This window comes from Hypomesus nipponensis, chromosome 20 (genome assembly GCF_054491055.1).
Source record: "Hypomesus nipponensis isolate SF chromosome 20, ASM5449105v1, whole genome shotgun sequence".
NCBI lineage: Eukaryota > Metazoa > Chordata > Actinopteri > Osmeriformes > Osmeridae > Hypomesus > Hypomesus nipponensis.
Window position 1 is genome coordinate 10,075,117 of NC_140380.1, and position 14,406 is coordinate 10,089,522.

General features: G+C 45.1%; 1 protein-coding gene across 1 annotated transcript; it reads right to left on the reverse strand.

Annotated features, from left to right (window-relative positions):
* Nucleotides 1-162: 162 nt before the first annotated feature.
* On the reverse strand, nt 163-14,106 carry rsf1b.1 (remodeling and spacing factor 1b, tandem duplicate 1). Its single transcript, XM_084684245.1, has 16 exons — nt 13,948-14,106; nt 12,731-12,822; nt 12,388-12,480; nt 11,838-12,043; nt 11,152-11,255; nt 7,310-11,028; nt 6,892-7,176; nt 6,513-6,617; nt 6,186-6,265; nt 5,907-5,961; nt 5,593-5,705; nt 5,340-5,407; nt 4,754-4,967; nt 4,181-4,416; nt 3,800-3,979; nt 163-3,597 (listed from the first exon to the last, which is right to left on the reverse strand). The coding sequence occupies exons 1-16, from the start codon at nt 14,099-14,101 to the stop codon at nt 3,035-3,037; spliced, it is 6,267 nt and encodes a 2,088-aa protein (XP_084540371.1). The 5' UTR covers nt 14,102-14,106; the 3' UTR covers nt 163-3,034.
* Between the last annotated feature and the right edge of the window lie 300 nt (nt 14,107-14,406).

Sequence of the window (14,406 nt, forward strand, 5' to 3'; positions counted from 1 at the left end):
TAGCTGACAGGGGCGGGTTGACTCTGGGAGGAACATTTAGACTATCTGAACCTCAAAGTTCATTCGTCAGACAAAAATCTATTCTTTTCCACACAACGTGTCTCTTCCACACTGCACTTAACACCCCCGATTTCCAAAAATACAAAAATAAAACTACCTGGCTCACGTCTGGGTAAAAACCATTTTATTATGACAAATGTACAAGATTGGATTCATATGAAAGAAAAAAGTTAAAACGTCTTTGAAAGAGGAATAGACAAACACAGACTCTATAAGCTTATGTTCACACCAAAGGTATCTTTCCTCCAAGTATGACAGTGAACAACTGTAAACTTGGATAATTGGCAACAACGTTCCCCTATCAGCCAGTGAATCTCTTATTTCTCTTTATATTTACTGTGACAGAATTGTCAATATGCAATTCTTGCTACTTCTTATGTCAATACATTGAAGGTAGGCTAGACATCTTGAGGAAGATATGAAACATCATAACATACACAACTATTAATACGTTCTGTGATGGTCAAACCAGTTCATTTGCATCCGACTCCCACAATGCAGCTACCATAAGGAAGCCCCCTGTCATATAACCTAAAGGTTAACGATACTTATCAAGTTGAGTACATTGCAAGCAGCACAAAAATGATTAGCTCCAAAAACCATTCTTTGCAGTTGAAGTATTCAACGCATTGTGTGAAATACAAACGTATAGAGCAGTTTTTTATCATCAATGAAGACCATGCCAACACTATTTTACACGGACAATTTACAAAAGGGCTTTTCTTTGTGGAAACGGTCTTGTACTTTTCCAATGAGAACCATCGCCAACGTTGCTTGTGTCCAGCAGTCGTACATATCTCGAGGCCAGTCTGTCAGTGCATGCAGTTGAGTCATGAGGAACACCAAGCAAAAGATCTGTGCTATATGGACCTCGCAAATCCTTTGGCGATAACGTGTCAGCTCTGAACAAAATGACTTCCACAACTAACATGCCTATTGTCAGATTCCACAATAAAAATATACTTAAAAATATACCAATCACAGCCCTCTACAAAAAGAAAACAATTGAAAACAGATATAATCCTGAAGAATTGCCAGAGATATTTATCCATGATTAAAACGATATACACACACGTTGATATCCGAGGTCAGTTGAGTCCTTTTTGTTGTTTTGGTCATTTTACCCAAACAAACAAGCCGTTTTCATAGTTTGCTGTTCATTAGAGTCAGTAGTAAATAGCCTGACTACCTTAAAATGAAGGAAAAAAAACCATCTCTGAATATGACATACAGATCTGACAAAAAAAAAAACGGAGAGACAAAGTATACTGTCTCCTTTTGTGTTAAAATGCAGAGTGGGAAGTCGAAATAGTGATGGTCTTTAGCGTACTTACACTTGACGCAGAGCGTCGGTTAAAAATGATGTCTGAGAGCACATGAGTACCTGACCTTTCCAAGGTTTCAACTGACATGGGCCATATTTGATACAGAGGAAACAATATCTATTTTACAATTTAATAAAAAGGAAAACAATTCAAATGTATGATTTCATATACAAAAAGCACATTATAATATATTTATATAAAAAATACAGAAGAAAAACAGAAAAACAAGTAGCCTAACGAGTGCTGGCAGTTTTGGTATATTCCCAATCATTTATTTCCCTATAATACCCTTTTAACGTTAACCCAGGCAATACTCACTGATAGTATTGGCAGCAATTACAAAATAATATTTAATATATGTATACAGAGAAACAAAGACTAAATTAATGCTTCTAAAACATGCACGTGCTCACACAGTACAAGTGTGAGTTTGCTGCGAGGATGGTCTAGTCTAGTTGGTCACATACTTCACACCCAGTCCTCTATTTAGAGAAGGTTTGTAATAAGGTTGACAAAACTGAACTTGTAATTTGGCATAATGCATGAAGCTGCCTGTGTTGATGGTGAATAGATAGCAACAAAAAAAACAACGGAAAACATCGCAAATATAACAACACAACATTTAAACAAGTGTTTTTTCAAGAAAAACTAAAAACAACAACTGCTGAGATTCATAGATGTATTACTTCTGAACATGATCAGGGTTACTTCTATAGATATTAGTCTGAAGCGCCCGCTTTAAAATGTTGTACGATACGGTTTCAAAGATGACTGTGTCCAGTTAACCTTTATGAAGTCATAAGCCTCCAAACAATATATAGAAACAAAGTAGTGAAAAATGATTAAAGATTAAGCTTATCAAACAACTGATTGTTACAGAATAAATTCTTAAAAATAAATAAGTCTAATTTAATGCAGGGATTTACTTCTGATTTTAAGCATTCAAAATAACTGTAAACTACATATTAAAATTGCAGGGCAAATTGCAAAAAAAATCTTGCCAACAGTCCACAAAACAACTAACCCATCCACGGAATGCATGTTGAAGCCAATTCTGTCCATTTAAAATCTTTAGCGTGGCGTGTGTGGACAAACAACACTGATCGATCTCCTACTAAGACAAACAGACAGTTAATTAATATCATACATCGTCTTCTTGTCCAGACTGATACGAATTTCTCAGGGGAACAAGACCAGAGGGAGGCATAATCTCTGTTGGAGGACAGTTGGGAGCAGCCATGTTGGGAAGCAAAAGTACCAGGTGATCCTGGAAGTGTCCTGGATGAAATCAAACTGGGGACCAGACTGATTTCTGAATCTGAGTCCGACCTGAAGTTACGTCGGTGGGTGAAAGGATTCCACATCTAGTGATGCCTGTCGTCGAAACAAACAGAATGAGTCGGTGCCACTGGCGACTGTGCAAGCCTCCTGGAAGAGCAAGAAGTGAGAGAGTGAGAAGGATCTTCCCCCCCTTCATCTTTCCTGTTTGTCCACTCATGTACTCGTTCATATACTGCTGCGAAAGACCATTATGGGATGGTCAACAAGGACTGGAGTGTAGGTACAGAATGTCGATGGAGGGAAACAAACAGAATAGTAAATCAATATAAAAAATACAATACTACAAAAAAAAAAAAAACGAAATCTTTTTACAACTGTTCGCTATTGCAAACATAGTCCACGAGGTCTGTGACGCCCAACAGGTCGTCCTCATCATCTTCCTGCGACGCCATCTCCTGGGAGACCAGGCCGTTGGGCGCTATGGCAACAACGGGCATGGCGACGTTGACGTTCTTTGGCCCCAGGTGAGCCAAGAGGTCCGGCGCCCCCATTGCCGCGCCCGTCCCCGGTCGGTTCATGAGCCCCTCCAGACCCTTCACGGAACTCTGTCCGTTAGTGGGGGGTAACTCCACCAGGTTGTATTCCAGCGGGGTCGCCCCCTTCCCAAGCCCTCCCTCCTCCTCCTCCTCCTCTTCCTGCTCAGGTGTTTGTTTCTTGTCCTCGTCCGAGTCGTCGTCCGAGTCGATGCGGTTCACCCGCTTACGGACCGGCCTCTCCTCTTCCTCAGACTCGTCCGAGTCGTCGTCGTCGTCCTCGGACGCTCGCCGGCGTTTCAGCGAAAGCCGTCGGCGTCTCTGGCGAGACCCTTCCTCCGACGAGTCGGCCCTCCTGCTCACCCTCCTCTCGTTGTCGGAGCCTTTGGAGAGGCTCTCTGGAAAAAAACACGTTTTTGGACTCAAAGTTAAAAACCTTCCCCAAAAAAAGCCCATCGAAATGACATGAAAACTGAACATTTTAACGTCAATCCAATCTTGGGACTCACACTCAACACAACTGAATCAGTTTTTTTATTACGAAGACCCAGACATTTTTCCACAAAACGCTCATAGGAGCGGTACAGATCGGCTACCGACCTTCGCTGTCGGAACTGGCCAGGCGGCGTCGAGACGTGACCTTGTTGCGGTTGGCGCCCGCTCTGGAACCTTCCGACTCGGATGTCTCGCAGTAGTTCACCTGCTTTTTCCGACTCCGGCGGGAACGTCGCCTGCTCATGTCAAGGTCGCTATCGCTGAACTCGCTGGAACCTTCCGTTGCTGCGTACACACACACACACACACGCACACACACTGGTCAGGCCTCAAAAACATTCTCATGTAGTACAAATATTTTACATCACAGAATGTATGATATTACATGATTTAATATCCCTATTCATGTTGCCAATATTCACCATTGCTACACTCTGCTAGTAAACTGCTGCTAGTTTTTCATTTCACATCGTCAGTTAAACACACCCATCTCTTCCTCCTCCTCCTCGTCAGTTTCCTCCTCCTCCTCGTCGTCCGAGTAGCCTCGCGGTCTACGTCGTCGTCGTGGTGGCGGTTGCCGAGCGCCCTTCCTGCGTTTGACGGGCTTCCTGGTTCGGGAGGACCTGTGACGTGGGCCGCTGCCGTTGCTCCCGGCGTCGCTGTTGGAGTTGACGTCGCTTTCCGCATCGTTCTCCGAAACCACAAACTCCTCCTCCTCCGTGCTGTACACAAAAATTTACATTTAGCAGAAGCTCTTATCCAGAGCGACTTACAGTAAGTACAGGGACATTCCCCCCCCCGAGGCAAGTAGGGTGAAGTGCCTTGCCCAAGGACACAATGTCATTTTGCACGGTCGGGAAACGAACCGACAACCTTCTAATTCACAGCCCGATTCCCCAACCGCTCAGCCATCTGACTAAGATAGTTAGAAACAAGATTTGCGGATAATTCTTCAGCAAGTTGCCATTTCAAGTAAAGACCTTCTATAAAGGCTGTGTGTGTCAGTCACACACACACACACAAAACATCATCAACGAAAAATATCTCGTTGGGCCTCGCCTGTCGCTCAGACGGAACTCGTCCTCGCTCTCCTCCTCCTCCATGGTGCTGTCGCTGTCCAGGTCGTTGAGACGCCGGCGCTTCTTCCTGCGCTGGCCGGCACTGGGCCGCGGCGGGCGGCCGTTCTCCTTGCCCTCCTCCCCTTGCAGGATGGTGGACATGTCCTTTCCCCGGTGGCCTGTGATGTTGGCCATGTCTTTGCCCCGCCCAGCTCCTACAGGGGGCGCCACAGATCAGAATCAACGCAGGTTTCAACGCGTCCAACAACCAAATTCAACTATTACTACTGTAGTCTAGAGCAGTGGTTCCCGACCCTGGTCCTCTGGACGCCCTGTCCTGCAAGTTTTAGATCAGAGGTCTTGGGCCTGATAACAACCCATTAATTTGAATCAAGTGTGTTTGAGGAGGGAAACGTCTAAAACATGCAGGGCAGAGGGTCCCGAGGACCAGGATTGAGAACCACTGGTCTAGAGCAGTGGTTCCCGACCTTGGGTCTAGAGTTATTGTGCTAGCTTCCTCTTTCATTTTGATCATTATCATATGACAGATTTCTGATTTTGTTAGGTTGTGTCCAATGGCTTCCTACCTCCACCCTCTGCCTCCTTGATGTCTTCCTCAATCGCCTCCTCAATAGCCTCATCAAATTCATCAAACCTGCAAAGAGAGTGTAACGTTGGCGGAGAGACTCACCCAAAAAAACTGTCATTATTGAAGCACAAGTTCACACTTGAATTGGTAGGTTATGATATCCCAGATCAAATGTTGTTATCGTAACTTTTGCTGGACTTTCAATATGCATCGCTTTGGATAAAAGTGCTAAATCAATAAAATATACATACCTGTAGCTTATCGACTTCTTCGCCCTTGTTGACCTTCGACCCCAGCTCTTGCTCTTCTTGACCTCTTTCTTTACCTTGATTACCTCCTCCTCCTTTTCCTCCTCTACCTCCACCTGAAGCAAAAGTGAGCATATGGTGAACTCCGAAAGTAAAAGCTCACCTATGAATGTCTGGGAAACGTAAATATATAAACGTTTTAATAAACGTTTGAAATGACTGATTGGCTGGATCCTAAATCGCACAGTTCTTTATTTGTTGAGCTTCCCAGACTACAAATCAAGAGAGCTTTGCCTGCAACAGTTACAGCTACTTACTGAAGGGGTGATGATATTTTCAACACTGATTCCAACGTACACCAAACGCTCTTTCCTGGAGAAAGACAAATGTTTGATTGAATTGAAACAAAAACAATTTCCTGTGACGTGAAATTGGAGCTTAATTGCTGTTGGAGGAGTACAGGGAAGTTGGGAAAATCTCAATGTTACGGTGCCCCCCCGCCCCCCCAACCCCCAAAGTTGATATCTGATGTTTGCCCCTGCTGTGTGTACATGACCATCCAGCGCTGCCCCTTAAAGGGGCAGGAAGACCTTTACCTCCTCTCAGCCCGTTCTCTCTTCTTCAGCGCGGTGTCAAGGTTCAGCAGCTGCTCCTCCAGCCTATCACAGAGTTGTTTCTGTGTGATGTCACAAGGGGAAGGGGGGAGTAAACATGACTGTTACTGACTCACCGAGCGCACATCCGTATGGGTCAGATTGTCGGATTCAGTGTCACCACGTCTCAAGATTTAAATATAATTTAAATATAAGATTTAAATATAAGAATATATATATATATATATATTCTGTACGTTATCTAAATGCCACAAGGATGTTGGCATTCAGGAAAATAAAGAGAACATTTGCTCAGTTCTGGATGCTTACGTGTTGACAGGGCGGACAGAACCATTCGCCGTCAGGGATGATCATGAGGGGGGGTCTGAGGCAGGCTGTGTGGTAGCCGTTGTCACAAGAGTCACACAGTAAGATCTGTAAAAGAGACAAGATGAAAATTGACAGACATCACTTCCAATTTACGCAAACTCTGTCAACAATGCCAACTCAGCCACCACAAAATATACCACCCATCCCCGCCGTGTCAACTTTAATTACTTTTGTGGATCACAAGACACAGATTAGAGCTGTAAGCCTTAGAACAGCAACAAAGCTTGTCCTCAAAGCTCTTTTTGGTGTAAACAGTTGTCAGGGTTACCTCACCTAGACGTTTTTCAAGAAACTAAGAGGCAGATCACATGGGACGTACCAACTCTGGTTGATTGGGGAGGCCACAGTGTTTGCAGGGGTCATCGTTAGGAGGAAGATCGTCATCCGAAGAGGTTGACTCGTCGGAACTGCGCCTCTGTCTGTTCCTGTTTCTCCTCTTTCGGTTCCTCTCAACCTTGTAATCTTCATCGCTGTCGTCCTCGTCCTCGCTGTCGTCCTCGTCGCTGGATTCGTAGTCCCCGTCGTCGGAGCCCTCTTCGTCGGAGCCTTTCTTTTTGCGCCGTGTTCGGGTGTTGGACCACCGGGTCCTCCTCCGCTTTCGTCCCTGAGAAAAAGAATCATCATCTTGAGAGCAGAGTCACAAAAACACCAGGCATCGATGGAATGTGTTTCTCAATGAGGAACGGTGCGATCAGATGGGCAAGAGCACGTCAAAAGCAACCTCCAAAAGAACTCACTTTGGTCTTAGGTTGGCCATCTTCATCAAGCTTTTTCTCCCTCGTTTTTTTCTGAAGAGTTTTCTCCTCGTCGTCCACCTCCTCCTCCTCCCCCTTCTCTTTGTCTTCCTCCACCTCCTCCTCTTCCTTCTCCTCACCTTTTTCCACCCGGGGCGCAGTCTGCTTCCTCTCCAGCTTCCGATCCTGAAACTCCACCACCTTGGGAGTCGGTCTGCAGATCCTGGGCGACCTCCTGAGGGACCTTCCCTCCCCCGTGTCCGACTCCGAGTCGCCCCTTTCTTCCCTCAGGAGGTCTGCCCTCCTCCGATGGGTTGGGATCTTAATTTTCAGACGTATCCCTTCCTCTTGAACCTCCGATGAACCTTTGTCCCCTTCCGCAGCCTTTTCCTTCACCTCAGGATCCTTTTTTTCATCCTTGTCCTCGTCTTCAGTCTTCCCGTCGGGTTTGTCCTCCGTCAACGCCACGTCCGGTTTCGTCTCGCTCGATTTCTCGGCTTCTGCTGAAAGTTTCTCGTCGTTCTTCTCACCAATCTCGGTTTCAGGACACCCCTTTGCCTTGGCATCTTCCCTCGCCTTTAAGTCTTGTTTTTTGTCTTTCTCACCTTCAGTCGTCGTGAGAGAGGGTGTGTTTTCTGCTTCTTTCTTTTTAGTACCTTGTCCTTTTAATGGTTCCTCGCAGTCCATGGGAGTTTGGTCCTGTGCAACCTCGTTTCCTGACGACGTTTTGCTTTTATCTTCCTTCACAGGTTGTTTTTTAGAGTCTTTCTGCATGGTAGTGTTTTCGTCAATTGACTTTTTCAAACTTATTTCTGCCGATTCCTTCTTGCTTTCCTTCTCTGCAGCCGGTGTTTTGGGAAGTAACTGGCACGAATCAACAGTTGGGACTGCCATCGCCTCTTTAGCTACATCGGTTTTTCTCTCTGCCAATTCCACTCCGCCTTTACAAGCTTCCGTTTTTTCGTGTTTGTTTGTGGAAGTCTTCCCTTTGTCTTTTAAGAGCTCCTTGGCTGTGTCTTTTGTGGAAATCTTCTCTCTGTCTTTTGCAGATGTTTTCTCTGTTTTCTCTGTCTCCTTTGTGGAGACATTTTCTGTGTCTTTTGCAGATTTTTTCTCTGTCTCCTTTGTGGAGACATTTTCTGTGTCTTTTGCAGGTATTTTCGCCGTTTTCTCTGTCTCCTTTGTGGAGACATTTTCTGTGTCTTTTGCGGATGTTTTTGCCGTTTTCTCGGTCTCCTTTGTGGAGACATTTTCTGTGTCTTTTGCAGATGTTTTCGCCGTTTTCTCTGTCTCCTTTGTGGAGACATTTTCTGTGTCTTTTGCGGAAGTTATCTCTGTCCCCTTTGTGGACTCTTTTGCAGTGTCTTTTGTGGAAATCTTGTCTCTGTCTTTTGTTGCCTCCTTCGCTGTGTCTTTTGCAGAGGTTTTTGCCATTTTCTCTATCTCGTTTGTGGACTCTTTTGCTATGTCTTTTGTGGAAATCGTGTCTCTGTCTTTTGTCGCCTCCTTCGCTGTGTCTTTTACAGATGTTTTAGCTGTTTTCTCTGTCTCCTTCATGGACTCTTTTGCTGTGTCTTTTGTGGAAATCTCTCTGTCTTTTGTCACCTCCTTCACTGTGTCTTTTGCAGAAGATTTTGTCATTTTTTCTGTGTCCTTTGTGGAGACATTTTCTGTGTCTTTTGTTGAAGTCTGTTCTTTGTCTTTTGTCACCTCCTTCAATGTGTCTTTTGCAGAAGTTTTTGCAATTTTCTCTGTGTCCTTTGTGGAGAAATTTTCTGTGTCTTTCATTGAAGTCTGTTCTTTGTCTTTTGCGGACGTTTTTGCTGTCTCCTTTGTGGGCATCTTTTCTGTATCCTTTATGGAAGTCTTAGCGACAGAGGGAGCTAATTTCTCAGCACATTTATGCTCATCCAGTTGAAGGTATGTTTGTTTCTTAATATTTTTAGGGTCCGAGTTCGTCTTCTGGGAAATACAAGTCACCTCCTTCCCCTTTGAGTCAGTGCCTGAATAACGCTCCAATGTCTCCTTGGTTACAACTGGCGTCTCACGTCTCTCTATTGGTTTCGATCCCTCTTCTTTTCTTATATTTTGTAAGACCGCGCGTTCTCCTTTCTCTTTACCGCTATTAGGGGAGTCCGTATCTTTCTCAAGAGGTGGTTTATCTGCCTTTTTAATTACCGAAGAGGTACTAGTCTCTTTAGCGCTGTCGAGATTCTCTGTATTTTTACTCTGTGTCAGGATATCGGTCTTCTGAATAACCGAAGACATTTCTGTGGCTTTGATACCAATGGTCTTTCTGCTTTCTTTGTTATATGATGGTGCTTCATCCTCCTTAATGAGCACTGCTGTCTTTGAGAGCTGAGAGCCGTCTGGTCTATCTGTACTGGGCTCCGGTCTCTTGGTTTCTTTAGTGACAACTTCCATTCTTTCGCAGTCGGATGGCTTCTCTTTCATGAGGGTGGGTTTCTCCGTGTCTTTGATTTCGGCGGGTTTGGAATCCTTCGAGGCAACTTTCTCCTGGGATTTTTCGGGGTCCTCCAACTTTGAAGAGGATCTAGGGACAGTTAACACAGATGTTTCTTTCTTTCCCTCTGGTTCCCGGGAAGTGTTGGGTGGGGATGTTGTGTGTGTTTTTACAGATGCAGATGCCTTGTCGTCGACATCAGCCTTCGCAACCTCCATCTCTTTGCATTTATTTTGTCTTTCTTCCCTCTTTACATCAGATGAGTTCCCAGGCGGATGTGTATCTTCGTCTTTAGACGCAGGTAAAGGCTTTTCAAACGCAGACTCTGCCTCATTAGGGATCGATTCCTTTGATTCCTTCGTTTTGACCAAAGCTTCCGGGTTTTTCTTGTCTGCCTTTGTCTCCGCTGCCTCATTCTGGGCGTCCGATCCGCTCGACGTAGTCACTTCCATGGCCTCCTCACCGTCGTTCGCCGACTCTTTCTGTTTGTCTTCCGCCCCGTCCCCGACTGTGGTCAGTTCGGGCAAGTTTTTATCTTTGGCTTCAGCTACCTCACTTTCACGGCCGCATGCAGACACTGTTGGCTTCTCATCGGTCGAGTCTTTCTGTGTCTCTCTGTCCTTCTGAGGAGATTCTTTCAACCCGTTGTTATTATTAAAACTCGCGTCGGTGGGATGCTGGGAGTTGCCGTTAACCTGGTCAACCGGTGTGTCTTTCACCGCTGCGTCTTTACCGGACTCGTCAACTCTCTGAGGATCTTTGACCCGAGGAAGGGATGGGTTTCGAACGATGATGCTACTGCCGCTGTTGTCGAAGTCCTCGCTTAGCTTCATCTCTCTCTTCTTGAGGGGGATCTTGGCCTGCTGGTCGTTCTTCATCGCCTTCTGGAGCTCCTCCGCGCTCTTCTTCTTGACTTCCTCCTCGCCGGCTTCTGTCTGCAACGGCACAGACGGCTTCTCCGAAAGAGGTTCCTTTGCGTTTGTGTCTGTGACCACTTCCATAGGCTCTTCCTTGATCGCCGGTCTGTTCGTGGAGATGTTTTCGTCCCCGTCGGGTTTCTCTGGTCGGACGGTGGATTCCGTTCGGTCGACTTTGACGTCATTCGATGGCGATCTGGGACCTGCTACGACCAACTGGGCTTCTTTGTTCAGCGAGGGTTCTTCTTTGCTCTCTGTTTTGGTCACGACGACACCAGATGTAGCCTTGCACACCATGTCCTCTTCATCTTCAGAGCTGTCCTCAAGCTTTTTTACCCCACCTAAAAGAAAAAAGGTATCAATGGAGTTCTAGATTTACTGGTTGTGTAGAATTAACAGCATTTGAAAGATGACAATTTTCCATTAGGACAAACAACTTTTTTTTATGCGATCAACAACGTTACCATTTTCATCTTGAGTGCCATCCTCTCCCTCTTTCTTTGTCAAAAGCGAAGGGTCAATCTGAGTCTTCAGCAATGCCAAAATCTCAGCCAAGTCATTTCTCTCCCTGCGAAAAGCAGAATAGCTTAGTTGTAGACCACAAATCTGACTCGCAGCATAAACCATTCCCACAGGCTCCCCAACAGAGTAACAGTGGATACTAAATTAAACCCAGCAGGGTTACCATTTCAACTTTAACCTGTGTTATTATATGCCAACGACAGTACGAGCTATCTGAATGGCTAATGGCTAGTCATGCCAGCCGCGTATTGACCTCATCACCGATCTGCTGTCCTCTGAGGTCATCTGCGGGCTGATACGGATACTAGACGAAGACTAGACTCTTTGAATCATAGACATATTTATGTTTTTTTTTTGCTAGAGGCAACAGCTGAAACACACCGTGAGAACACTTGAGGGCAAGCTACAATTAGCCTAGCATTTATTTGTATTTACAAAATGAAAAGAGCTAAAAATGCCATATAATAAACAACTTACAAACGTCGACAGTTCTCCGGGAAATATCAAACCTCGGCTTTGCCGATACGTTCAGGCCTCAATTTGATATTTCCCCGGCATGACCTCACTCTCGGTTATTAAGTAGTTATTAATTAATTGGAAAACATATTTCAAATGAACTCTACAATACCTGACAATGCATTTCCAAGAAGAGCCGTCAAGGTCATCCTGCTCCTCAATGTAAACTCTGACGTTGTTGTCCTGGTCCAGCTGAAACCAGTACATCAAGCCGTCCTTGTCGCGGCCAATCGGCTGCAGTCGCATCTTTTCTGGATCTTCATCGTTGATTGCTGTCTTGAACTTGACATTGTCATCAAACTGGCTCTCGCAAAGATACTGAAGCGAGGGAGGGAGGGAGGGAGGGAGGGAGGGAGGGCGGGCGGGCGGGAGGGAGGGAGGGAGGGAGGGAGGGAGGGAGGGAGGGAGGGAGGGAGGGAGGGAGGGAGGGAGGGAGGGAGGGAGGGAGGGAGGGAGGGAGGGAGGGAGGGAGGGAGGGAGGGAGGGAGGGAGGGAGGGAGGGAGGGAGGGAGGGAGGGAGGGAGGGAGGGAGGGAGGGAGGGAGGGAGGGAGGGAGGGAGGGAGGGAGGGAGGGAGAGAGGGAGAGAAGAACAGGATGTACAACAGAGGTTTTGAGAGAGTTGTCAGACCAACTTGTCAGACCAATAAGAGATGATACTCACTTTGAGGATTCCCGTCTTGCATTCTACTGTCATGTCCTTGTATCCTTTCTTTTCCAGCTCCCAAGCCCAAGTAGTGTTGAATTCCTGACATATCTAGTAGGGGGGCACATTTTGACAGCGATTAAAACTGGCATGCAAAAGACACACATAGAAGGGGGATGGCTCTCCAAGAGTCAAAGCCATGTATTTGCTTTCAATTTGATGATAAGCCACTGCTTGTATAAAACTCACTTTCTTTGACACTTGAAATACACTGGCCCCCTAATCCACCACATCGACCACTTAAAAATGCAAAACAATTATATGGACAAAAATAGGGAGATTTCTTCCAAATAAATTGTACCTTCACGAGATGCTTTTCCCATCTGTCTACTGACACTGACTTGCCGATCTTCCTCAGCAACTTCACGTGCAGGTCCACCAATAGTTTCGGAACTGAGGAAAGATAAAAGACTGATGAGCATAATAACTAACCATAAACACAAACCTTGTTTGTATGTTCAATAAATCTGTGGTATGTTCAATACATTTGTGATGAGCTTTTAGACATTTCAGTGTAAACGTATGAACATACTTAATTTGTATCCAACGCCAATTTATATTTGATCATGGTTGCATGGGTAGTTCTGAACGTCAAAACTGTTTACAATTTCCCAGTCGGCTATCAATCAAAGTTTACGTGATTTCAAATATACGAGTAATTGAGCAATGCATTAAAATAAAATTATTTGATATTGTGTTGTGCAATTTTAAAAAGCCTTTATAACTTACTTTTAAAATAATTTGTGTTGTCCAACACTAAGCACATCGCTGGTCAAAACAATGGTGCTGCCATAGTCTGTCTACTATAAGCCATTTCATCGAGTTTCAAGCAGCCTTCCTATTACGTTTACGGGAGGAAATAAACTGAATTTATCTGCGATAAACCAAACAAATATCCGCTTGTAATCTTACACTGCACAAATCCGCCAAAACATTTCAAATGAAGCTCATTAGGTATTTGCGTAATTAAGGGACTCCATTCAGGAAGACTTGATGTGCGTGCGCATGCGCATTTCGGTACGAGCGAAACACTACATGCAAAATACCATATAACTGTAAATATTGAGACCAATTTCTTGCTCCACGGAATCCCTTACGTGCACGATACGTGTAACTTGACAAAATTTCGACATATCCTGAACCAGATCATATTTTTGTACCACTGTAGGGCCGATACGCACAACATTTCTGCGTGTGATTAAGAGCTAGTCAACCCATGGCAGATAAAGGCTGGCTGGAAAATAAATCCTAGCCAGCTAACATTTCAAACCCTCAAATTGTGCAGAAAGACTTATTTATTCGGAGATTAAATACAAAAACAAGCTCCAACGAAGCATATACGTGCAGCTTAACGTACATCGCAAGCATACGATTGCTGCAAAACACTGTAAAACACACAATGATGTTTGGAAACCACACAATAACACAACTCGCACGAACGACAGCACGCTAATGCAACGGTGTAGACGCTCCTCCCCACCTATCTGGCAACAGCAGTCTGGGGTTTTCATACAGTACCTGAAGATGTGTCCTGGAAATAGCGCTCCAACTGAGTAAATGTGAGCTCCGGTAAATCCAACAAGGGTCCGTACCGCTCTAGGAAAGAGCATATTACGGCGTAGCTTGGGCATAACCCAGGGAGAGAACCCGCCGCTGCCGCCGAAGCAGCCATCTTTTCCAATGGAGGACCTGGAGACCGTGCTAGTAGGACCAATGACTGCCCACAATTCAACGCGTCAAATAATATAGAGGCCCAGAGGTCTTTGCGGTAGAAAGTCAGATTACTATGTATCTGGAAAAGTAAATGTAAACAGACCAGTATTATCACTGTACAGTTGATTCACTGACGCATTGTTTTAATGTATCCAAATGATCCACGTTGTTTAACTGGACTGTGCTAAGCGCAACCAATTGCTAGTTGCCATTTTGTTACTTAGGCTATACTATTCGCAAAGATTTGACTATCGTTGTCATGCC

Excerpts from the sequence above, each read along its gene's own strand:
- rsf1b.1 (XM_084684245.1), bottom strand. The coding sequence starts at position 14,101 with ATGGCTGCTTCGGCGGCAGCGGCGGGTTCTCTCCCTGGGTTATGCCCA. Across the intron at positions 11,029-11,151 it reads TGGCACTCAAGATGAAAATG|GTGGGGTAAAAAAGCTTGAG; the intron begins GTAACGTTGTTG and ends TTTTTCTTTTAG. Across the intron at positions 5,408-5,592 it reads AAGAAGTCGATAAGCTACAG|GTTTGATGAATTTGATGAGG; the intron begins GTATGTATATTT and ends CTCTCTTTGCAG.